The following is a 25833-nucleotide window of genomic DNA, read 5'->3' as shown; positions in this document are numbered from 1 at the left end:
TCGAAAATTCCTAATAGAGAATTTCTCAGGTATGCAGGTTTTCTCACGGTGTTTTCTTTCACTGTTAAAGCAAGCGATAATTCACAAAGAATACACACATATTTTTTTAGAAAAGTCACTGGTATGTGCCCTTGGCATTTGAACCTGCGGACATTCGTCTCGGTAGTCCGTTTCACAACCAACTAGGCTATCGCCGCTCACCATCATACAAAGCAACATCATACAAAAAGGAAATGTATATACTGAGGTAAATCTGAATAGAAGTGGGTACATAGAGTGAGATTATTCATAGGCTATGGTTACTCGGCTACCGACAAGTTTCGAAGTTTTTTGGGGAATGAAGTTCAATGTTGGGGAAATCTATGTATGATGTCGTATCCGAAATGTTACTGAAAACGAGACTTTACAATGTACTGCTTAAGCACACTGCAATAAATTTTACCAAAGGAGTGATGATTCGCTCCGGGTTTAGACTTTAGGGATATACAATAACGGATCCCATGAATTCCATAAAATTTAATTATTAATAGTTTAATATTTTGTACATAATCCATTTGTGAAACATTATAGTATATTTAACGAATAGATTTTAACACTTAACATTATCAGCGCGACCGCAAACTGAACGCACGCGTGAAGTGTACTGTCGAACAAACACGCACGCACTCGGTGTGGCTCGATGTGGCGCGGCGCCATTAGTAGCGCAGGCAGTGGTCGTGGTGCACCGCGTGGTGCAGCGGCGCCGCGTTCTCCTTGTCGCGCGCGTAGTGCGGCGCCCCCGCCGCCGCCCCCGCCGCGCTCCCCGCGCCGCCCGCGCTCCCCGGCCCGCCGGCGCCGAACTCCCCTGTCAGCGGCGGCGCCTCGTACTCGTCACCGGAACCGTCCGACGCCTCCAGATATCCGAAAAGCCGTGCAGCTCCCCCTGCGCGCTGCTCGCGTCGCCTCCCGCCGCCCGCCCCGCCGCTGCCGCCCGCGCCCACGCCGCCCGCCTCCGCTGCCAACGCCGCCGCACTGCCTGCAAACCCGACGCCGCCCGCGCCTCCTCCGCGACCTGTTCCCGTTGGCACCTTCAGGTTCCTGCTTTCGATGTGGCTGTCAAGATAGATGCACTATGAGGAGAGGCCTCGTGTGAGGTAAAAACGTAGGCGGCTACTGATAACACATTTGACTCACTGTGCGTCACGCAGGTGGGTCGCCAGTTGGTGCTGGTCGTCCGCCAGGAACGGGCATTTTCCGCATGATTTCTTGTTGTGCACCTTATGCACGTGTGTCGCAAGCCTCTCGGCGCGCGCCGCCTTGTACTCGCACAGGGCGCACGCAAACGGCTTCAAATGTGTATTGAGATGCCGCTTCAGGCACCAATTGTCGACGCCCGACCATGCACAGTAGCAGCACGCGTATCGCCGCTCGCCCTGCAACAAACTCAATCTCGGTCAGACAACATTTAAGACACTACTCCCGACAAATGCACGGTCAACAAGTCAATTACCTTGCGACGCGCTGGCGCAGGAGGAGGTGGAGGTACAGGTGCGGCCGGCGCCGGCGGTGGCTTCAGCATTACGACTGCCGGCGTCGGTTCCGTTTTGAGAGGTGCGCGCTCCAGCTTCACGGGTGGGGGCTGTGCGGCCTGCGGAGTGTGCGCGGACGACGTGCGGTACTCGGGCGGCGGCGGCGGAGGGGCGGGCGCTGGCGCGGGTGCTGGCGCGGGTGGCGGTTCCGCCGGGGGCTTGTAGTAATGCAGTGCCGGTTGCGGCTGCTGCTGCGGTTGCGGCTGCGGCTTAGCGGCTGCGCGCCTGATGCGGTTCAGGTCGTATGGCTGGTCACGGTGCATGCGCAGGAAATGTTTCTTGACGTGGTCAGCGCGGTTGAACTGTTTCTGGCAAAGGTAGCAGTGGAACGGCTTCTCGTCCCGGTGGATGTTCTCATGACGCGTGAACAGATCGCGGCGGTCGGTGGCGTAGGGACAGGCGCCGCACGCATACCGCTTGCCAACCTCCCCCGCGGCGCCGCCCCCGCCGGCCGCCGCGTTGCTGTTCGCTTCGGTGTGTGCGCTGTCGCTACTGCCACTGGCGCGCCTTTCGTTACGCATTGATTCCACCTGGTAACGTTTCATGTAGTTATTCTATTTAATTATTGCTAAATACAAGTTTATATAAGTTTTTATTTGAAAGCTCTTGAGTCACAAGTTATTAAAATTTAGATTGCGATTTGGTATCATACATTAACCGGGCACAATATCATTGAAACCGGAACAAAACAGGTATAGCGAAGCTATACATGAGATTCGTCGTAGATTGACTGTTCGAGTGGAACAGGGCTTTTATAAAAGGCGAGTGTCACTGAATGTAGCCACACGAGGCGCAATCATGTTAAACTCCTGGGAGTCATGTCACCCTGGTAAAGGGCAGCGGTAACAAATAATATCAAATATAGGTATTACAATTACAACTACACAAAATAATTAAAAAATCGTAATATATACTTACCACTATTAATTAGCTACAACAACAACAATAAACTAACAATTATCTATTATATAAGTTGTATATAAAAATGAATCCCTATTTCCCTTGGTGACGCCATCACGCGTGAACGGCTGGACCGATATCACAGTGTTTTTTGTTGTGTTTGTTATTGTCAGGATAAGGATCTTATGAAATAAAAAAATAAGGGAGTTGAGCGGAACGTTTGAAAATTTAAGAAAAGTTAATTTCAGCGATTGACAGAATGCGCGATGCAAATCTGCAACGTCTGTTGGGTCAACTAGTATTATATAAAATAATTTTAATGAAAAATTAAACCGCCTTCAAAAACCACCAAAAACCAGAAAATAACTTCATATAACAGGTATATATTGGATACCAATTTTGGAGTCGGTGCCTAATTAAAATTGCTAGTTAAGCTATATTTGTTGCATAGTCCATCTATAAGCTAAATTTCTTTCAAATCAATTAAAAGGAGTAGGTTTGCGTTTACTAATAACAAACATACACAGTGAAAGGTGTAATACAAAGCACATGTATGGTGTTTCATCTCTTTCTTTCCTCTTTTTTCGGGGCAGGGAGTGTAATACACCCATATTTGACTAGCTATATGCAACAGGGGAAGAATTTGGGTAAAGAAGTTTTGGGTAAGGGGAAGAAATTGTTACACAGCGAGTTAAAAGTATCCTCGTCGCCACTGTAATGTATCTTAGCAAGGAGCACAATGAAACGCGTGTATTCTATTCGACCATTTATTGCGGACTGCCAGATTACCCTCATTAATACAATATTCATTCTTATACATATCTAAAGCTAACTATACTACAGTGTACATTTCACAAATTTTAATATTTCCTTAATAGCTTCCATTTGCTGTGCTGCGGCGGTGCGTTCATCTCCGGTGACGATCTGACTTGCTGACTTTGTACGCTGGTAGCACATTGTTTTCGTATATTCGTAAATGTATTTCTCTAACTTAACTAGCAATTTTAATTAGCACCGACTCCAAAATTGGTATCCAATATATACCTGTTATGTGAAGTATTTTTTTGTTTTTGAGTGGTTTTTGAAGGCGGTTTAATTTTTTGTTAAAATTATTTTTATTTTTTGCTTTTTGCGTTACTAAAAAATAGACCGCCTCGATGGCATAGTTGTGTTTCGCACACGATACGACTATCGCGCTGAAATATTACACCTCTGCCTAACCCTGAAAAGGGGAAAAGGTGTGATGCTATATATATGTATGTAAGAAGTAGATTCAAGCAAACCTAACGCAAAAACACAACTGATATATTTGGCTCACAGTCCAATTATCGCGCTGTGGTGTAACACCTCTGCCTACCCCGAAAAAGGGGAAAAGGTGTGATGCTATATACATATATGTATGTATGTATGTAAGAAGTAGAGTCAATTAAACCCAACCCAAAAACACAACTGATAAGGTCAGTCGGGGAAAGTGCGCCATAAAATTTTCATAGCTGGATTCAATGCAAAATAATTTCTTTTTGTGCTGACTTAAGAATGTAATTTTATTAATTTAAGAATATTTGGTATTTTGTGATAACAACCTATAGCCATTCAAGGAAATCGGACCATAAATTAATAATATTTTGCTCAAAGTAAAAAAAAATGGTAGTAGGCGCACTTGCCTCCGGAAAAGGGGTAAGTGCGCCTGTGTAAAAAAAAACGCCAATATGAAACATTATAAAGAAAACACTCACTTTAGTCCATAGAGAAATAAGTTTTATACGCATTGCTCTTGGATAATTTTTAATCAATCAATATTATAACAAACTATGGCTGTCAAATCAAATTCGGGGTAAGTGCGCCATATATATGTAAATCAGGGCTTGAAAACATTTTAAATTTTTTATTGATATATAATTTTTTGCTATGTTAGAGTTTTGTGTACGGATATGTTGGAATAAAAAAATGTTAGCCCTAATATAAAATCCATTTTATTTCTAAAAACTAAAAAAAAGATACAATTATGTAGGAATTAATAATTTTGAATGCGTTATAACTCAATTACTTAGAATTTGGCCCTATGACATTTGATATGTTTTAGCTGCATTATATCCAGATAACGCGCCTGATCGAACAGTTGCAATCTATTCACGTAAAGTTGCTCTAGACCAAGGTATTTCAGTTTATCTTTTGTAAAAACGAATTAACTAATACGCCCTTTTATTTAAGTCGGCTCAAAACAAAATACCTTGAGTACAAAAATTCTGCTGGTAAGTATGACATTTTAATAATAATAATTCATATTAGTAAAACTTATTCTCAAAAAAGGTTGGTTATATATGGATCAGGGGCAAGTGCGCCATACGACTATTAAATGTGGCGCACTTGCCCTACTCGACAATTTTTAGGTACATTTTTTCGCATTGCTAAAAAATCATTTATTTTAGTATATATAAATAAAATTCAGGCAGGAAGTTAAAATAAAAGGTTTAAACTATGTATTCACCTTACTGGTTTACAGAAATATGTTAAATATCTTGAAATATTTGATGTTATTTTTCACGGGGTCATCTCGGTTTACAGGTCTAAATGACACTTAAAATAAAATGGCGAATTAATCGTATTAAAATGAACATAGCCATTTATGTTTTTTAGTGGAACTGTATTTCAGTTAGTAGCATAGATGTAAGATTGCGGTAATTGTATAACATCAATAGTTCTCGATTTTTTTAGGGTAGGTGCACTTACCCCGTCGGCGCACTTGCCCCACCTGACCTTATGTTTCACACACAGTACGACTATCGCGATGAAATGTTATGCCTCTGCCTACCCCTGACACGGGGAAAAGGTGTTATGCTATATGTATAAGTATGTGAGAAGTACACTGGACCAAACTCGATGCAAAAACATAACTAAATACGTCACAGGAAAGCTAAATTCGCGATTTAGTTTTCTTGGACGACATAATTATTCTAGTTTTTTTAATTTTAAAACCAAACTACCGAAGCGATGTTGAAAAAAATTTTATGGGACCAATCCGGAGAGAAATTCTTTCGAATTAAAAAAGAATTTTCTATATCGGTTCATAAATGAGCGAGTTCTGAGGCTATCAAACATACAAAAAAAAAGAAAATTCACGTCGAATTGAAAACCTCCTCCTTTTTTTGAAGTCGGTTAAAAATGTTGCAAATACGGGCGAAAATTTATTCCTCCTGAGGGCTTCCGTTATGTGCGCTGAGTAAACTCTTAAAAATATGAAATAAATGTTAATGACGGAATGGTTCCTCTTAAAAAGTTCTAAAAAATATATTATATAACAAAGTCTCCTGCCGCATCGATCTGCCTGTCTGAACGCGTGAAACTTTAAAAAATATCCAACGGATTTAGATGAAATTTGGTATGGAGATAGTTTGAGACCTTAAGGAGAACATAGGCTAGTTTCTAACCCGGGAAAATATATAGTGTGACTTTTATAATCAAGAACTTTATCACGCGGGCGGAGCCGCGGGCAAAAGCTAGTCTGTAATCTATACTATTATATAAAGCTGAAGAGTTTGTTTGTTTGTTTGTTTGAACGCGCTAATCTCAGGAACTACCGGTCCAAACCGAAAAATTCTTTTTACGTTGGATAGCCCTTTGTTCGTGGAGTGCTATAGGCTATATATCATCACGCTATACCCAATAGGAGCGGGGCAGTAATGGCTAATCTCAGGAACTACCGGTCCAAACTGAAAAATTCTTTTTGCGTTGGATAGCCCTTTGTTCGTGGAGTGCTATAGGCTATATATCATCACGCTATACCCAATAGGAGCGGGGCAGTAATGGCTAATCTCAGGAACTACCGGTCCAAACTGAAAAATTATTTTTGCGTTGGATAGCCCTTTGTTCGTGGAGTGCTATAGGCTATATATCATCACGCTATACCCAATAGGAGCGGGGCAGTAATGGCTAATCTCAGGAACTACCGGTCCAAACTGAAAAATTCTTTTTGCGTTGGATAGCCCTTTGTTCGTGGAGTGCTATAGGCTATATATCATCACGCTATACCCAATAGGAGCGGAGCAGTAATGGCTAATCTCAGGAACTACCGATTCGAACTGAAAACATATTTTTGTGTTGAATAGTCCTTTGTTTGTGGAGTGCTCAAAGTTATATATCATCACGCTATGACCAATAGGACCGGAGCGGTAATGGCTAATCTTAGGAACTACCGGTTTCAACCAAAAAATTCGTTTTGTGTTGGATAGCCCTTCATTTGTGGACCGCTATAAGCTATATATCATCACGCTATGACCAATAGGAGCGGAGCAGTAATGGCTAATCTCAGGAACTACCGGTTTGAACTGAAAAAATCTTTTTGTGTTGGATAGCCCTTTGTTCCTGGAGTGCTATAGGCTATATATCATCACGCTATGACCAATAGGAGCGGAGCAGTAATGAAACATGTTGCAAAAACGGGGAAAATTATGAGTTTTGAGAGCTTCCGTTGCCTGCGCTGCGTAAACGGTTAAAGTTATGCAACAATGATGTATGACGGGATTGTTTCACTTAAAAAGTTCTAAATAATATAACAAAAGTCCCCCGCTGCATCTGTCTGTTACGTGTTAAACTCAAAAACTACCCAACGTATTAAGATGAAATTTGGTATGGAGACAGTTTGAGACCCTGGGAAGAACATAGGCTCCCGGGAAACTACTATTTTTATAACGGAAAACTTTAGCTTGAAAAACTTTATAACGCGGGCGGAGCCGCGAGCAAAAGCTAGTACTATTATAAACGCGATAAATTCTCATAAGAAATATAAAGGTTATTTTTTTTAATTGTAGTCGGTTAATAAAAAAAATAATTAAGCACATGCAATGTAATCATCTCTCCGATTAGTGTATTTATGTTTACATACAAATTAAATATTCTTTTTGTAGCCAGTGTTTCATTTAAATTGCTAAGCTAGTAAGTAGTATAGACGAATAAATATTCAATTATAACTACCTAATACTTATACCTAGTACGAGTGTGTCGTGTTGTGAGTGAAATGAAAGCAGATGGGAAGTGTACCTTGTTTTTGAGGCGCTGCAGGTATCTGGTGAGGTCGTCGAGCGCGGGGTTGTCGCGCAGCAGCTGGTCCGCGGCGGCGGGGTCCGAGTGGTGGTCGCGCGCCAGGTGCTGGCGCACGCCGCGCGCCCAGCTTGATGCGAACCCGCACCCCGTCAGGGGACACTGGAACGCGCGAGCCTGTGAGTGCGTGCCCAGCCAGTGCTCTGCGACCCGCGCTAAGAACCCCACGCACTCGCAGTGCGCGCACTTGAACAGACGCTGCGCCGGGTTATACGCCGCGATGCGAGAGTGTGCCCACGCCAGCGGCTCCTCCGCCGCCGTCCACCGGTCCTCCGCCGTGGGGTCTATGCGCGGCGTGAAGTTCGCCTGCGAAAGTCACGTGTGCCCGGTAAGAGCGTGTGTGGTGCCGACCGGTGCGCTGTGCCGGGCGGAATGCACTCACCTGCAGGATACCGGGCGGTGGGAAGCCGTTCTGCATGAGCGCGGCGAGGCCCCATGCGGTGATGTGCTCCTCAGGACGCAATTCGTCGTCGAGGTCCCGCTCGGCGGCCGGGAATTCAACGCCCACTACGCCGCCCACACCCACGCCCACGCTGGCCTCTTCACCGTAAAGCTTCTTTGTGATCTCCTTGAACATGTCCTCGCAGTCCATCGTGAGGGACGCGACGCTGCCCACCGCGCCTCCGTCCATTTCTGCTGCACCCTACCGCTGGGAACATCACGCGCTATTACATACTTCTCAGAGGGTTGTAATCTCATAAATATTAGGTATAACACCGCCGCGAGGCGTCGCTCAACTAGCTATCGAATATGATCTAAACATTTTATGAAACGGACTTGTTGATAAAGTAAACACCCAGTAAATGCAGTCATCCTCAGCTTAACCCCCGTTCTCCCCGTATTTGCCCCCCGAGAGTAACGATAGGTGTCGCGAGGCTGGGGTTTGTAGTGCGTGGGGAATGATCCCGATCGTACTTATTGCGTTGCAAATTTCATCATTGTCGGCCAGGGGAGACTGGCATTCCACTGCGTGCGGGTGACAAGCCCGGGGTGACGGCGGTGCATCCGTGGGGGCCCGGACCCACCGGCGCACACCCCCCGGCCGCCTCCATTTGGGCTGCCGCGCCCGGTGCTGCGACTGTGCACCCTGGGTCGCGCCGCACAGAGGCCGCGGCGCGCCGGGGTGGCGGTCGGCGGATCGATCCCGCACGCTCCACCCTCGTTTCGCACACGCACCCCCGGCCCCCTCCCCCGCGCTGTGCTCGTGGCGGGCCCGTGCCGGCGCCGGGCAGGGGCCGGCGGCGCGCGGCGTGTTTCGGCGAGTGCTCACCTGCGGCGGTGGCGGTGGCGACGGTGGCGGCGGGTGTCGTGAGACCCACCTCAGCTCGGAGCGGCGCGCCGGCCGCGACTGCCGCCTCCCGCCGCCCATCGATCGCGCCCGCCGCCGCGCCGCGCTGCCCCGCCGCGCCCCGCCGCCTACTGCCACCCGCCGCCCCGGCCTCCTTGCCCGCCCGCCCTTATTGACCCAACGCGCCTCTACACGTTATGTTGATCATTATTTAATCTTCTTCAATAACTGATTAAATTATCAATAAGTACTAGAACATAGATCATGTTATTTCTGTAGTTAATGTATCCCTGACATATAAACATTTTCATTATTATTATTATTAACCTTTTGCCAATGTTACTAAGGATGGTCCGCGTTAAACACCGTTCTCGATCCGGATGTATTTATGTAATGTATTGGAACCAAGTCGATAAGGATCCAAGTAAAACCTACAAATGACTGTATCTGGTAAGGCTTACATCTTTTGCACACCAATAATAGTTTTTACTGCCAGAACCATTCTACTGTCACCATCAGCATCTCAGTGTTGCATTGTCGATACAGTATGATCTCGCTCTCGTCAGAGGAGCCGTCGGGTCCGCAGCCTCGTGTTTAGCATCCATCCGCGCGGCTCAACCGTAGCGCAGCGCGCGCCGCTCGTAGCGCGCCTGTAGCGCGCACGTAGCGAGTGCGCCGCCCGCCCTGTCTCGGCCGCGCTACAGTGCAGCCGCGGCCGTGGTCCGCCCGATCGCTCTGTATGTACGTATTCGCACGGGGATGCCCGGCCGTCACTGTAAACTATGAATCGGTAAACCGAACCAAGGGTCTCTCACAGTGCATTAATATAGTATTATATTGTCGGCGGCGCGAACGGAGGTGCCGCTGTAGAGTGCGGGCGAGACGGCGGCGGGCGCGGCCGTACTCGCTCCGCGTACGAGGTCGCTGCGGCGGTGGCTTGCGCCGGTTCATTCATAGCGGCGACGGTCGTCCGGGCGGCGCGCGCACGCCGGGTCGGGCGGGCGTGTGGTGCGGCGTGCGGGAGACGGGCGGCGGCGCGCGCTCTCGTCGCGTCAGTCGCGCCCCGACCGCGGCCCGTCCCCGTGCAGCCCTCGCCGCCGCCTCGCCCGCAGCCGGCCGCGCGCTCGCCGCATGCCGCGCCCGCGCCCGCGCGCTCGCTAGCGCCGGCGTGGCCGGCGAGCCGCCCGCCGCCGCTCCGCCCGTCAGGCCACGGGCAGGTGAGCCGTCGCTCGCTGATCGATCGGTCGCTCGCGCATGTGCGGCTTGCACGTGCCGCACTCCGCCCGCCGCCCGCACTCCGCCCGTTTTCGCCCGTAGCCGTTATTGACCGCGGGCGCCGCCGCGCCGGGCGCTGCACCGTGTGCTCGCGTGTCGAGCCGCGGCCGGCGGCGGCGCACCGTCGTCGTCGGCCGCCGGTCGCCATCCCCGCGTGTGTGTCGCCGCCTCGGAGCCCGCGGCACGCCGCCTGAGCCGGCTTAACGTTTGCGTCGCTCGGTGTGAATGTAGGTCGCACCGCAACGGAATGGTTATAGTGGAGTGTTCCATCGAGTGCAGCTCTCGCGGCCGACGCCCAGATCCCAGCGCAGACATCTGCCACTTGGCTCGCAGTCACTTTCAGTCTAATCATTGTTTTGCCTTCCGTGGCTTCTCTATCGGTTTCTACACGGTACTAGTTCGATTGACTATATTATGGTCGGGACAGTGGAGCGGTGGTACGGGCGCCGAGCTCGGCGGAGCGCGCCGCACCGCCCGCTGTTTACGATGACGGCGGCAGCAGCGGCGCACCGATATAGCGGCGCGCATAAACACGCGGCCGTGCGTGCCTCAATGAGGGCGCGCTATAAATACGCTCCCCCCTTCTCACCGCGCCTGGCGCCCGCGACCCTCACCTACTACCCTCTAAACGCTGTTTATTTTCGCGCCTCCTCTAGTCCGCTTCCGCAGCGCACGCGCCTTTGCAGCAATGCGCTCGCGCTGTCGTTGCCGAAAGCCGTGCCCATGCAAGAGTCCCAACTGTCGACCCTAAGTGGTTATCTAAAAGCCAGTGCATTGGGAGATAAGTGTAAAAGAAGTGCAGATGTTGCCGAGGCGAATCCCCAAATCCCCCCGGCATGCGCAGTATAAGTGAGCTCCCACGCGGCGCGCGCGTCACGCCGCGTCTGGACGCCTAAATATTTATACTTATGATTGTTTATAAATTAATGCGAGCAACTCGTCAGACGCGCACACTGCGGCTCGAAGTCGGCACTCGACGTTCGCACACACGTGTGTTGCACATACAGTGTTTAGGGAATCGGGTTGTTATTGTACGATGTGGATACAGGCACAAATACTCCCGAGCGATCACTCTCACACCCGCGGTGGTGTGACTAGTGAGGAGAGGGCGCCTACAGCCTCCCGTTCACGATGTGACGGTCGAGCCGCCGGCGCGGCGCGGGTCCGCTGCCGCCGTCGGCTCGACCGCGCGCCGAAACGTTCACGCCGCTATGTTGTGCGTTGCAGATGTGCAGCCTGGCAGCGCTGGCGCGCGGCTGCCGGCCCGCCGCCAAGCCGTGCTGTCTTTGCTGGTGCTGTTGCTGCTCCTGCTCCTGGTCAGTCACAACTTACAATCCATAATCCTTACTGAAAATAACAACACAATTGTTCATTTGACAATTTATTATTTTGCGCTGAGTGGTGGACGCTGTACCTACTGCATTATCACTCACTCGCGTGTATTTCGTTTGCAGGGCCAAGTGGTAAGTGTCGCAGTCGCCCGCGCGGACATCATGACGTCACGTGGCGCTGCCTGAACCCTCACCATCCTGTAATACGATGCTTGACACAAGTTATAACTCTAAATCTTACTAGTACCATTATTCGTTAGTAGTAGAAGTTAAGTGGTAGATCCAACAATATAATATGAAAAGCACAAAGTTTCTTTCTGTGCCCCGGCGGATCTTCATTCGCGGTGGAGACCACTAATCACTAGGAAAATATATTATTGTTACAATAAAACCATAATCATGATTAATTGGCTTCCAGTCCTCCATATTCATAAATATAATTATACGACGAGTATGAAACACTACGATTACATCGCTTGTTTTCGCGCTTTATGTAACTATAACTAACTTTTGGTCACGGGTTTTAATACCAGACTAGCAGAAACTAAAAATTAAGACAGTCTTCTACAGATTAAAGTCTTAGGAGAAAAAAAGCTCTTCACTCAGCTTTGTTATTCTCTGAAAAAACAAAATGCGTTTGCACATTCTTACAAAAAATTCTTTGTAATAATAAAAAAACATGGATTATTTGGTCAAACGCAACTCTATAAGATGATAGCTGAATGCGTATTGAATTCGATATCATTCAATTTTTTAAGTGCTTGATAGCTTTTAGCATTTCGGAATTACATGTATCGAAAATTTAAAAAATGGGCTTTTACACCGAACAAAGAACTACTTTATGAGGGCCGTTCTGCTGCCAGAGATGAGTCATGTGTGACACGGCAGTAACGTAATGCTTTAAGGGAGTCATTATTGACAGCGGTTTCTGAATCTAGTTATTTTTAAATTTTATATCTAGGTGCTTTTAGCTGATAATGATGTTCTGACTGATACTACATATTAATAACAGTGTGTTTCATGGTTATTTATTAATTTTATCTGATTGGATATTCATATTTATCTATAAGTACTTCTATACTAAAGCTTAAAGAATTTGTTTGTTTGTTTGAACGCGCTAATTTCAGGAACTAGGTACTGGTTCGAATTGAAAAAATCTTTTATTGCATGAGTAATTCTTGTTTCCAAATGCTTCATTTTTCTCTCGAGGATTGTGTGAAACAAATCTACCGGCATATTGGTATTATCATCCATTATAAATTTTATCTTAACATACTGTTGGAATAGGGTATTTGACTATGTTTTATTTTGTGCATTTTTTTATATGTAACAACAAATAAGTAGTACAAAAAATAAATCCTCTGAAAATAGCATTGAAATTCGAAAAGAAATGAGACAGTTATTCATGTTTCAAATATTGCTACGTGCAGGAGTGGCGTAAAGTGGGGATATAGCTCCATCTCTTTCTTTCGCGCGCTTCGTAATTCCCGATGACGTCACATGCAAGTATTTCGTCACTTTTCTGTTTTTTGACACTTAAGTACCCCTACTACCTAATTTCAATGGCTTATAACTTGGATATTTTTCATCAGATTTCTTCTGTTTTAGAATTTAAACGACGTTCAGATTTTATAAAGTTATAAGTACATAAAAATAGGTCAAATACCCTATTTACGGCACTTTTACGGCAATCTTCATTGAAGCTTTGTTTTATATTCGTTTTTGCCATCGCACGAGCAACTGTAGAAGGAACTTAACTTGTGTACTGACTGCTATTAATATTCTTCTGGTGTTTCATATTTAAGTTCTAAAAAAGCCGCTAAATTGTACGAAAATCCTATATCATAAAAATTCAAGACAAATTTTGATTTCTAAAAGTTATGCGGCTTATTTGTCAATTTATTTGGTAACACTGATGTTTAACTGCGTAAAGGCCAAAATAAACGAATTTATTTCAAATTGGATTTCAAATAACTTGGGTCGTAACTCAGAAAACACCAAGTTCATAAATGACACCTTATACCTCTTTTCATTATATCACATCGATATTTTTACTTAGTAATATAACCAAAATCATAATAATATTATTATTGTTAATAGTATTTACGACCATAAAATATGCTGTTTATCTATGTTTAACTCGGAGAATGTACCTATTCAACACATTTTGTGCATTTTTAAACTTTGAATATATACATCGATAGGGCATGAAAAATTATGTAACACTGCATTTAAAACTTTTTTTTGGGCAAAACGCTGGTTACACCATTTATCATTCAAGGAATCGACATATGTATTTGTTAGGTAGCTTATTTAATTTCAGTTCGATTTTTAGTCAAAGTACACAATCGTAACTTGTCGGTTTTATTTTAAAACATGGTTACAAAAAGCGGCGATGGCCTAGTTGTGTGTGGAACGGACTGTTGAGATGAATGGTCGCAGGTTCAAACCCCAAAAGTATACACCTCTGACTTTTCCAAAATGATGTGTGTATTCTTTGTGAATTATCGCTTACTTTAACGGTGAAGGGGAACCCACATATGTACCTGAGAATTCCCCTATAGGAATTTTGAGGGTGTGTGAAGTTACCAATCCGCATTAGGCCAGCGTGGTGGACAAAGGCCTAATCCCTCTCAGTAGTAGAGGAGACCTATGCCATTGGTTTATCCGTTCAAATTGAAATAAATAAATAAATGGTTTAATACAATGAGTATTCTGTAGTTGAGATCGGTGAAGTGTTAGAGTCTGGTCACTGGCACAATGTGGCATTAAACTTATTGTCTGCGCAGTCTGGCGGCGCGCGGCTCCGAGGGCGGTCCCGGCAAGAAGCCCCGCGAGCCGGGCCCGCAGGAGCCGCTTCTGGCCGACGGCGACGCGCCGTGAGTACACACTTTTTTAACAAATTCGTTTATTCCGGACTCAGCTGGTAAATCTGCCCTACCCACTAATTACGCCGCCATTCTACACTCTCGCCCTTATATCAAAGGTTATCGTAGAAACCGCACCACACCTATATGGACACCGACACCGATATCACCCCCCGGACGCAATTCTTGTGCGCTCGGTCTACACCGAATGCACGCCCATGCACTGGGCGACATTTGTCCCGGCCCGAGGCACGCAGTTAAGTGTGTATAATGTATATGTGGTGTATACCTCATGTTTGCCAATTCACATTGAGACCTATAAGGGGCTGGCGAAAATTTCCTGGCTATCTCCCCTCCACCCATCCTGAGAGATTCCCTATCCTTTCCCCACACTTCCTTCCCAGCTATTCCCTCCGAACTTACCTCCAGAGCCCTGTAGCCGCTAAGCATGGGGATTCCAGCATCCTATTCACAGGATTCCCTCAGTGTGGACCGCGGAGTCCGATACCCAAAAAAAAACCGACACTCACACTAAACACTACAATTTAATTGCGGTCATCGAAGAAAATTACTAATTATAATTTGTTGGTCTGCTCATACAGACGGGAAGAAAAGTTTTGTTATCGATGTCAAACGTGACATCAGATCACTGTTTGAATATTTTAACAATAACTGTTAACAATATTGTACACGTATACAATACGGATCGTAAACGCATTTACGATTTCGCTTTATTAACTTGCAGGCCGACACTAGAGGAGATCCAGAGCTGGGGGCAGTCGTTCGACCGGCTGATGCGTAGCGCAGGTGGGTACACACTATACTTCATTCTTTAATTCGACACAGTAGGTCGGTGACAATTGTATTGTACCTATTTTATACATGTCCTTCAGCGGTTGACAATTGTAAATGCACACATGTTGCCAGATAATCCTAAGTGTTGATCCCCCTATCGATAAAACGCCAACATTTTACAACATTTTGTTTGGATAAATATTTTATTACTGAAAAGAAATCGGTCGAAAATTACATTAATACCTCCAAAACTCTTAGTTTCATCTTTGTATAATTAAATTATAACCTACATAATATTTCATTCTTGCATTCCGTAGAATGAGTTCACGATCATGAATGCAAATTATTATCGGTCAATAATATGCCGCGGCACCAGAGAACTTTAACGACAAACGTGTAAATGTTGTCGATTGTTTGAATTGTCGATTATCAAGAGCTAAAAAGAAATATAACCAATTTTATGTCCGGTTTATCTTTCATTATCTATTAAAACAAATAACTCATTTTAAAATGTTTAAATACATCATTTTTACTTTTTATATTATAAACACAACCTATGGCCTTCTTACAGATCGAAATAACATAAGTATTAAGAATAAATTTCACAAATTCGTTTTGTAAATATTAAATCAACATAAAAGGTGTAAAAATTTCAAATTTCTTCTTGTTTCTATAAAGCTTAAGTTATACTGACACGCTCCAGATAATTTTGTCTACAGATTGAGTGGATCAGCCAAGCGAATACTTAAATATACAAATTATTTATTTAAAACGTATTAGAGTGAGAATTATATTTGTAATTGTAGGTCATTATTGTAGCAAAAGAAAAAACTATCGATAACACAAAACTATCAATTTCATAACACCAGATTGCAGCTCAGAAGCAGAAAATAAGGTTTTCAACAACACTCACATAACACCTAATGCTCTTTATAATTTACGTAAATTTCTAGAATTATGTAAGATACAATTGTATCGCACGCTGTGATATCTATCACACGGACGTTTCAAATATGGCAGCGACTAATATTACCAATGGTTAAAAAAATTTGGAGCACAAATTTGGCCCTGATGTCCGCTCTATAAGTAACTATACTGTTTAATGTCTGGTTTTGAACTTGCATTAGAGATATGGTATACAAGAATTTGGTCACAGTTTAGTATGCCGTAGGAGGGATGAAATGCGTGACGCGTCACAGCGGTAGGGCGACAATTTGTACTCAATGCATCACAATTGACTGGACACGGCCACACAACCACACGGCGCACTCCGGTGTACGCACGGCGACCGGTAAAATGACGGCGATAACGCATTCCTTTTCAATAAAAGTTTGTAATTAAAAACCATTTAAGTATGTATTCACTTTTGCACGCGGTCCTGCCCGTGTTAAATTGTAATGCCCGAAATTACAAACGTTACTAGGCTACGGGCAAGTCTGTTTCTCGGTCCTTTCGGCATGAGAGTTTTTGCAATGCAAAGACACAGGGCGCTGTGATTTGTTAATATTTGAGAAACATGTTCGCTTCAGTTGGCTGTTAGATAGACAAAGCTGGTCATGGGCGAATAAAATTATGAAATTTCTCCTGACAACAAAAGTGCCAGGGTTGCACCCGGACACTTTTTAAGAGCCCTGCCGGACAGCCCCCGGAATTTGAATATCAAATTAATAACAAATGCATTCTTCTTAAAAATGTTATTCATAAGAATTCATTAAAGGTTAGAAATGACTTATGTTCGTTTGATACAATTCATTTTTGGGGTTTATTTTCTTTTTTTAATAATAATAATAATAATAATTTAACTTTATTGCAACAAAAAGAACACAGAAATAATAACATTACGAAGTACATAAACAGTAATTGGCATATCTGAGTTTAAGCATTTCAATTATTGTCAGGGGTCCCCAAACTAGGCTATGCCTGTATCTTGGGATACCTATAATGAGAGTCAAAAACTCATGAGTAGCCGATAATGCAAATTACAGACAAATAAAAACAGTTATTCTAAAAAAATTATAATAATAATAAACAAACTAAAATCTACAAACTCTTTTATATAACAAAGAAGAAAGAATAAAAAAATATAATAAGTATTTCTATACAAACTTGGCAAACATAGGTACTTGGGTAATTATACAAATTCGAAATTTAAATGAAAAGAATGCATGAAGTTTCAAATAAGAAAGATACAAAAAAAAATAAATAATAATAACATAATAATAATAACTTTCATTGGTATTTAAATGCCATGCCAGCCATGGTTGCCAAAGAAAAGAAATAACCAAAGGGAAACAAAAATTTTTTTAGATAAAATGAGATCAATTTATATAAATTAAGTAAGTAAGTGAGTGGTGCCCCGCATCGGGTGCAGCAGCGGTAAAACAACAAGCAAAAATCTTTAATAACATAACAAGTATATACCAATTTTGGCGTTGGTGACTAATTAAAATCATACTTTATTATCTTCCTACAATTGTTTATTATTTAACTGGCTTACCAAGCATTTTTATTTACATTAATATAACTACGGACATTTGAATTAATGAGAAACGCATAAGGTTAACCGATTTACCGAAGGTCAGGTTAACCGAAGTAACCAGCTCGGGCTGGCAGGTAGGCGGAAATAAAAGGACAACGCGTCGCGATCTTCACCTGTGCGGACATGAGAATACACTGGGGTTTTATTTTTAATTTATTTATTTCTTATCACGCAAACAGTTATAACAAACTGATAAGCGCCTGTATCCTGTTAATCTCTAATTATTTTTCAAATTCGCAATGTATCTGTCAAGTCTTTCCTTGAATATTTTGGTATTGCGAGCTAACAGTACATCTAGGTATTATTTGACTTGCCTGTTGTCATAATGCCGAGAGGTCCTAAAGCTAAAAGTTAAGTACCAGGGATACAGAAAACGTTATCTATCGACCGCACAGCAGCGTCTGACGAGAGCACTGAAGCTTGGCTAGTGAAGACAATATAGAATGGTTTAATGTTCTTAATTGTGTTCAATTATAACTTTCGTGCGGGAGTAGCAGTAGTGATATCATCATAAACAGATCCATTCCTTTGGCCACCTACAGTCAGCCGGTATCGACTGAACAGCACAGTGCCGGTCGTGGGTGACTAAACAGCGTGCCGTGTTTCAGTAAGTAATAAGTATTGTGCATTATTATACCGTATGTTGTGTGTAACAGCCGGACGCAAGGTGTTCCGCGACTTCCTGCGCGGGGAGTACTCGGAGGAGAACATTATGTTCTGGCTCGCGTGCGAGGAGCTCAAGCGGGAGACGGACCCCGACGCTGTGGAGGAGAAGGCGCGCTTCATCTACGAAGACTACATCTCCATACTCTCTCCCAAGGAGGTGAGTCGTGGGGCAGAAGTTACTCCGACGAGCGAGTCAGGTCGCTCGCGATTGACACTCAAATGCAATTTACAACGCCTCTATAATGTATATATTAGGGTTTGTATGTATATAAAGGCAATTCTTTGTAAATATCAACATTTATTAAACAGAAAATTAAATCTTAAAAAATAAAATACTTTATTTATCACGTAGGCGAACAAAGTTGCACTTATGATACATCAAAACAAAGAATAAGAATAATTATTATTTCTAAACAACTATTAAAATTACTTATATAACTATGGACATTTTAAATTAGGGATAAAGTTTATACAAAAGACAAGGTACAAACCGAAGTAACCAGCTCGGGCTGGCAAGTAGGGGGAAATAGAAGGGTAACGCGTCGCGATCCTCACCGGCGAGGACATGAGCCCTAGCCTAGCTAACCTACCAGCCTTTCACTGGCTACCTAAGTGATGACTACCCGAAGAAGAAAGGCAGAAAGAAACTCCGGGCCGGCTTAATACCTTTAACCATAATTTTAATCTTAATAATGGTTTTGTTTATTTCTTTTAATCCCACACTGATTCACTTTTAAGCAGTTAAATCTTATAGTTATAAAACGAAATCAGTTTAAAATCATACTAATTCTTGATAACTTTACTATTATCTAGTAATTCTAGTATCAAATCATGTGTTATGATCACAGCATTGTTAACTCTCATAATCACGGATTTGTTTCATAATTAAGTAGGGGATACGACCGCCCATAAACAGTAGAAAACCATCCAACACCTTGAATTGCAAGGTATTGTTTGATATTCTACTGTGGTCGCCATCCTGAGACATGAGATGTGAAGTCTTATTATGTCCAGTCGTTACACTGGCTACAATGGCCTTCAAACCGGAACACAACAGTGACTACACACTGCTGCTTGGTGCACCCAGGCGGACAAATTTTATAATTTAAGCTTAAGATGCGGCGCAATTATCATTTGTTGAAAACGATTAGTGTCGTTAAGGGAACAGTTCAGCACATTATAGAATGTAAAGATGAGTGAAATACAGTTAGTTATTTGACCACTTTGAAGAACAAAATGAAGCGAGCAGGCGCTCAATCGTTGTCTCTGTTCTATGGCACAGGCATTTTCTATAGTATTATTATACCTTTATTGTATTAGTATATGTACACTTTATACTGTTTGATATTAAGTATACCTACTCGTATACTTATTACTTTTTCTTATTATTCTTAATAAAATTATAAATATAAATACTTGTGGACATGTTTAGTTTGAAAGTTTATTAGAAGTAAACGCAGAAAACACTGAACGGTTTGATGAAAAATGTCTCACAGACTATCTTTGGTTTAACACAGGCTTTTTTTTATCTCAAAACTCGCTCCCGCAGAAATATTTGTTTTTATCCTATTTAATCATAAATAGATAAAAATAAATCGTATAGATTGCGTTATAGATCGGTACAGCAGTGGCGACATGACTGCCTCGGTGGCGTAGTTGTATTGCATGCCCGGTACAATAGCGCTCTGAGGTCCCGGGTTCGAATCCCGGGTTGGGCAAAGTGACATTTGGGTTTTTTCTGCTCAGTATCAGCCCGGAGTCTGGAATTTGTGCCCGATATGGCGATAGGCTCGCCACCTATCACATCATGGGACGGAACATACTTGGCGAAAAGTGGGTACCCAAGTTGCGCCTCTGCATACCCCTTCGGGGATAAATGCGTGATGTTATGTATGTATGTTATGTACAGCAGTGGCGAAGGGTGAAGTTTTCCGAAAAGTAACTCGACATAACATAATGTAAGACCTACCTACATATGTATATGCGGTCTACTACTTGTTCTAAGTATAACTAGCTTTTACATAAATACGAAATGGAAGCCGGCAGGAATCGTGTTACAGCCACTGCGTTACAGTGATTTAAGAGACTCATGTAGCAGGTAAGGCTATCCACGCGGGCAACACATTTATTTAGAAAATTTCGCAGTGCTGCTTGCAAAATATTTGTTTGTAGACATATTACTAGAGCCGCTATAATAATAAGCAAATACTCGTATTGCTATTCACGAATAAGTATAAAAATCTGATATTCGTTATCTCACTACTAGGTATCATAAGTAGGTGTGCATTGTGCAGGTGTCGCTGGACTCGCGCGTGCGTGAGATCGTGAACCGCAACATGGTGGAGCCCACGCCGCACACGTTCGACGAGGCGCAGCTGCAGATCTACACGCTCATGCACCGCGACTCCTACCCGCGCTTCGTCAACTCGCCGCTCTACAAGACGCTGGCGCGGCTGTCGGGCGCCGACCCCTCCGCGCCGCCCGCGCAGGCCCCGGCGTCCGCGCCCGCGCCCGCGCCCGCCTCCGCGCCCGCCGCGTCCGTGCAGTGACCCCGCCGCCGGCGCCGCCCCCGCGGGCCCCGGCGACCCTTCTCGTGTAAATAGCCTCGATATACATTCATTTAAACGGGTACTAATTTTGTACATAGCTAGGTTAAGTGTGAGAGTAGGTGCGGTGCGGTGCGCCGCCACCGCCGCCGTCGCCGCGGCCACTTCGCTGGTCCACCGCCCCGACACGGTTCGCCCGGTCCCGGCCCCCCTCCTGTCCCGGCCCCCTTCCTGTCCCGCTCCCCGACCCGCGCCCCTCCTGTGTCCTTCCCGCGCCCGCCCCGTGGATGGCGGTCCCGAACGCACACGCCGCAGCGCGCAACTAGTTAGAAGCAATAAAGGTGGACCAATTAAGTTTGCCGAAGAGTCAACGAATAAATCTGTTCATGTACGTGTGTGCGTGTTTTCTTTAACTCCTGCGCATCTCTGCGTTATGTTTCCGCGGCTAGGTGCCGGTACCATGAGTCAGTGCCGCCGATGCTACCAGCGCTGTCACTGGCACAAGAACCACTCTCCGGTGTAAATCTGGGTACGCCGGTTCTCACCTAGGGATACTTATTCTATGCTAGCTTTCGCAAGTGTCCATTTAATAAGTGTAAAGGAAACGCTACCGTAAACGAAGACAGATGATAGTGCTGGTGATTCCTGACATGACGGCAATAAGAAAACCGATCGAATGATGACTTACTAAGTAATTAACTAAGTTTTTCTTACATTTTGGGACTGCGTCACATACGGATAGATAAATTATTAAAATATTATTAAAACAAAAAAAAAATCAATAAGTATTAAAAAGAAGTCGTAATGTAACACGTAAGTACAATCAGCTGACGGGTCAAAAATCGCACATAGCTGGTCGGACCGGGCCGCTGGACGCTGACGCTTAGTCGGCATTTGCTTTGTAGTACCTACGTACTGCAATACCAATGCAGCTGACAATCGCGATCTTTAGTGTCCGCCCGAGTAATTAATAATACGTAAAACTGGCATTGCCTATCCACTACTTTTTATGCGACTAACTACCTACCACAAAATTATTGCCTCAAGTGTAAATCAACTACTAAATTATTTGTCTCATTGTAATGACATTGACACTTTTTGTGATAAATTAATAGCTTTTTAAAATATATTAAAACAGAGTTTTCCAAAGTAATGAAAAAAAAATACAAAAAAGTAAACGCCACCAGTACCTCATAATGAAAAGTGCTGTGTCCCGACTCTCGGTATACTTTTTTTTTACTCAACCTTGTTAATATTAATTTAGTGAACCGCTAATATATTATACTTACCTATTTAAAATTGTAAAAAAACAGAATTGCGTTATTAATATGCCTACCTATATCCCATTAAGTACCTAATTACTTATTTGGAGTAAGCTGTAAATAGCTTTAAAAGGTAAACACACTGATATCTATACCCTAATACTTACTTCATTTAAGATAATTATACTGTGTATTACCTCATGGTGTTTCGAAATAAAATAAATAAAGTGCATAAAATCCCATCTGCGCATCTTTACCTACTTACAAAAACTTTGGTCATCAATTTATTGAATGTTCCGGTTTACAGTAAATATGTAAAAGTAACGTAAACTTCCCAAAGCGAATAACTAAAATTGACAGTGTATAACACATTTGCAGTTTACAACGAGCGCGAAGAAATTTATAATCATCACAATAATAAGGAGAAACAAAAGGTACAATTAATGCTACTTTGCAGAAAATGTTTTAGGTAATTTATTTTCGATCAACGTGACCTTGAATTCGACTTCGCTCAAATATTGGGAATTATAAGTACATGTGGACTCACGCTCAACTTACTAAAAGTAAGATTGCGAGATTTTTCCGCAAATAAGAAGGATTTAAATGCCTTGAAGGAAACTTTGGGTGCCAAAAATTTTCAGGCGGGTTTGGAGATAAATGTTTACTTATTTCAAAGCGGAACATTACAGTAATTTGCCTTAAAAACAAACATACACTCACGCCTGTCTTGAAGATGAAGGCAGTGGGATAACCCAACATTTTCGCGATGTGTATTCAGTCCCATAACGTGATAGGTAGAGGGCCTATTTCCACATCGGGACTCCAGACTACGGGCTGATACTGAGCAAACACCCAATATCACTTACCCTGACTTGCCATTCAAACCCAAGATCTCGGAGCTGTCATCGTACCACGCACGAAATACAGTTTAAAGAGCCGTTTCATAAAGGGAAAATTGGCGAGCCTTAGCTGCGCACTGTGGGGGATTTTTTTTTCAAAAACCCTAATTTTAGTGAGAATTCAGTTTGAGCATTTGGGCGTACCACAATGCCGGCATCTGGCAACACTGGCGCAGCTAGATGAGTCAAAACAGAGCCGATAATTCAAAACATCCCGCTACATTTTCCCTTCAAAAGTTCAAAAATGAATACATGCGTTCTCAATTAAATTATTGTAGTAGTAGTCAAATGGTTTAAAAGTCTGTTGCTATTTTTGAGCAAAATGTTTACTTCGCGGTAACAATAAAAGGATTAAAATGTATTGATTGCAACACTAAATCAAGAGTATTAAGACTTAACGTTGCAAATGGATATTTTCTCCAATAATTTTAGGGTTGTTAATTATTACTATTTCGTTTTGGAGAGTATTCCGAGTACGCTCCATATTTAATTTAAACTGTAACTAAAATTTACGGAACATATGTTACGATACGGCTGAAATTTTGAATTTATGCATATTCCTCATAAATCAAAACGTGGTATAGTAATAGCAAGCATATACACGCATAAAATTTTATCATCAGCATTTCATGTCATTTGTATTGTTAAAGTGCCATCTCCAAACAACAACAATAATACAAATATTAGATTGTCTAAGAAGGAATGTGGCGGGGGTAAACACGACCACTGTGCAACCCGTGTACCATCGGACTAGGGTTTCTCCAGTCAATTGAAAATCAGTACAGTTTAACGTAATCGTCGTAAGTATATTTGCTTAAAAGTAAATACAGCTAATAGGAACTTGTGGGTCGCTAGTGGGAAGTTGTTATATGATGTAGTAGCCTGTGGTCGTGACACAGGGGCTTTACAGTCGCGACTGTATCCATGAGGCGAAAGATGTGACGCGCGCGAACCCGGCAGGTAGGCCCAGCTGGCACCCGCGCGACGACCCGAACGACACTATTCCGATCTGTGAACAACCAGTCGTTCAGATATGTCAGACTGCAGCACGCGTTCTACACCGGCTCAGTGTCAGTACACCACTAGTGGCACTTACCAGTACGCGCTGCCCGCCGCTGTTGATTGACAGCGGGCCGCCGGAGTCGCCGCTGCACGTGCTGCGCCCGCCGGCGCCGCTCGTGCACAGCGTCGACGCGGCCACCGTGTTACCAAATGTTTGTTGGCAGACGGCGTTCGTGATCACTTGCAGGCTCACGTGGCTCAGGAATTGGTTGTTGCTAATACCCGCATCTGTAACATACAGACGACGCTACCTGAACGTTTGTTGATGCACGCAATATTATCTGTACCTTCACCCATACCACTGAGTACAAATAATAACGCGGTTATATTCAGGCACGATTATACATATATAACTCACTATCACTGGTTCTTCCGAAGCCGGCAGCCTGCGCCCACGTGCCTGCGAAATTGCTGCTAGCAAGCGAGCCACTCGGCAGATTGATGGGCTGGATCGCGTCTGGAACGAGCGAAGAGCGTGTGAGTCAGCGAGAGTAACGACTTACATATAACACTCACAGGTGAACTGCACGCTTACTGGTGTAGGAGACGGAGGGCAGTGTAATCATAGCAACGTCGTTTAGCAGCGTGTGCACGTTGTAGCCTGAGTGCACCGCCACGGTGTTGGTGTTGTGGCGCACGCCGCCCGAGAACAGCCGTGTCGACCCCAGCACTACCGTGAACTGGCGCGCCTGGTTGCGAGAGTCCCGCCAGCAGTGCGCCGCCGTGACCGCGCGAGTCGTCGACAGCAGCGACGAGCCGCACACCGATGTAGCGCCCGTCGTCAGCGTGATCACCAGCCCACCCTGAGGGAGTGCACGCGTTAGTGACACGAAGGCGAGCACAATACATGATCAAAAGCGTCCCGAGCACTAACCAGATGTGGGTATGCGCCGACGCCGGCCGCCGAGCCGCCCACGATGCGTGCCCCGTCGAAGTCCTGCGCCTCTTCACCGCACTTGATGCGTGCCGCGGCGGGAATGCCGGCCACCTCGTGGTAATTGGTTTCGAGGAGCTCGCCGACCTGCGGTATCGTCGCCCCCGACGCGTGTGCCACCAGCGCCACCACCACTGACACTACCACTGCTGTCACATTCATGTTGCTTACAGTGTTGAGTTGGACTCTTGTGTCCATAACATCGCTTATATACTGATTTGTTGTTATTTAGGTATCTTATCGCAAGGATTAGGAAACCTTCGGCCGGGACGCTTGCGTAACTAGCGAGTTAACCGTTTGGATTGGTTCCTGTTGATAGTGCGTGACCTCCAATGGCTATGTCGCAGTGCGACGCGGTGCGGCGACTCCCCCGGGGTCGCGCGCTGGTGAGTGGTGACCGATCGCATACACACTGCAGCTATCGATACTATGTCACTACGACTTGTTTCTTTACTTTTGATCAATACAGAAAAAACCGTGACGAAACAGTCGCGGCAGAACGCATTAGTACAAAAAATACTCGTGCGCGCAAACACTGAGAATATATATATTTTTTAATCGGATCACCTCTTGAAAGATTTCACCTTTCGCCAGTTGCGCCGCATGCTGCTCGGTCTGATTGATGAGCGCTGCTTCGTGAATGCCGACCGTCTTGTTGTAGTAAAATAGAATCGTCTCCACTGTCCACTGTTGCCGTCTCCAGCGTCACCGTCCAGAGCAGCACAAGTTTAGTCTAAACCGAGGTTTAGATTAAACTTGTGCTACTCTGAGACCGAGCTTCAAGCAGCAGATGGTGTTTCGGTT

The 25833-nt window shown here is 44.4% G+C and overlaps 3 protein-coding genes across 5 annotated transcripts; 1 reads left to right on the top strand and 2 right to left on the bottom strand.

Annotated features, from left to right (window-relative positions):
• Positions 1-512: 512 nt before the first annotated feature.
• On the bottom strand, positions 513-9342 carry LOC115449603 (zinc finger protein 219). Its single transcript, XM_037437594.1, is given in 7 exon segments — positions 513-995; positions 998-1092; positions 1174-1412; positions 1490-2098; positions 7506-7871; positions 7948-8214; positions 8836-9342. Coding segments are annotated over 6 exon segments (1989 nt in total). The 5' UTR covers positions 8197-8214; positions 8836-9342; the 3' UTR covers positions 513-564.
• Positions 9343-9571: 229 nt separating this feature from the next.
• LOC115449599 (regulator of G-protein signaling rgs-2) lies at positions 9572-21267 on the top strand. 3 transcript variants are annotated; one of them, XM_037437597.1, is made up of 7 exons: positions 9572-9594; positions 11356-11444; positions 11583-11591; positions 14249-14338; positions 15072-15133; positions 18317-18483; positions 20621-21267. In XM_037437597.1, the coding sequence occupies exons 2-7, from the start codon at positions 11356-11358 to the stop codon at positions 20873-20875; spliced, it is 672 nt and encodes a 223-aa protein (XP_037293494.1). In that variant the 5' UTR covers positions 9572-9594; the 3' UTR covers positions 20876-21267. The 3 variants fall into 3 exon arrangements, with proteins under 3 accessions (XP_037293494.1, XP_037293492.1, XP_037293493.1); XM_037437595.1 differs by lacking the exon at positions 9572-9594 and adding an exon at positions 10017-10070; XM_037437596.1 differs by lacking the exon at positions 9572-9594 and adding an exon at positions 10098-10355.
• Positions 21268-23831: 2564 nt separating this feature from the next.
• Positions 23832-25306, bottom strand: LOC115449596 (collagenase). Its single transcript, XM_030177459.2, has 5 exons — positions 24970-25306; positions 24631-24898; positions 24454-24552; positions 24130-24323; positions 23832-24042 (listed from the first exon to the last, which is right to left on the bottom strand). The coding sequence occupies exons 1-5, from the start codon at positions 25225-25227 to the stop codon at positions 23938-23940; spliced, it is 924 nt and encodes a 307-aa protein (XP_030033319.2). The 5' UTR covers positions 25228-25306; the 3' UTR covers positions 23832-23937.
• Positions 25307-25833: the final 527 nt, after the last annotated feature.

This window comes from Manduca sexta, chromosome 11 (genome assembly GCF_014839805.1).
Source record: "Manduca sexta isolate Smith_Timp_Sample1 chromosome 11, JHU_Msex_v1.0, whole genome shotgun sequence".
Classification (NCBI taxonomy): Eukaryota; Metazoa; Arthropoda; class Insecta; order Lepidoptera; family Sphingidae; genus Manduca; species Manduca sexta.
The sequence above is the reverse complement of the archived record's forward strand: the minus strand, read 5'-3'. Positions and strand labels throughout refer to the sequence as shown.

Coding starts and splice junctions, on each gene's coding strand:
- LOC115449596 (XM_030177459.2), bottom strand. CDS start 25,227: ATGGACACAAGAGTCCAACTCAACACTGTAAGCAACATGAATGTGACA. Junction 24,899..24,969: donor TCGGCGCATACCCACATCTG/GTTAGTGCTCGG, acceptor GCACTCCCTCAG/GGTGGGCTGGTGATCACGCT. Junction 24,324..24,453: donor CTTCGGAAGAACCAGTGATA/GTGAGTTATATA, acceptor TGTATGTTACAG/ATGCGGGTATTAGCAACAAC.
- LOC115449599 (XM_037437597.1), top strand. CDS start 11,356: ATGTGCAGCCTGGCAGCGCTGGCGCGCGGCTGCCGGCCCGCCGCCAAG. Junction 14,339..15,071: donor CTGGCCGACGGCGACGCGCC/GTGAGTACACAC, acceptor ATTAACTTGCAG/GCCGACACTAGAGGAGATCC. Junction 15,134..18,316: donor CCGGCTGATGCGTAGCGCAG/GTGGGTACACAC, acceptor TGTGTGTAACAG/CCGGACGCAAGGTGTTCCGC.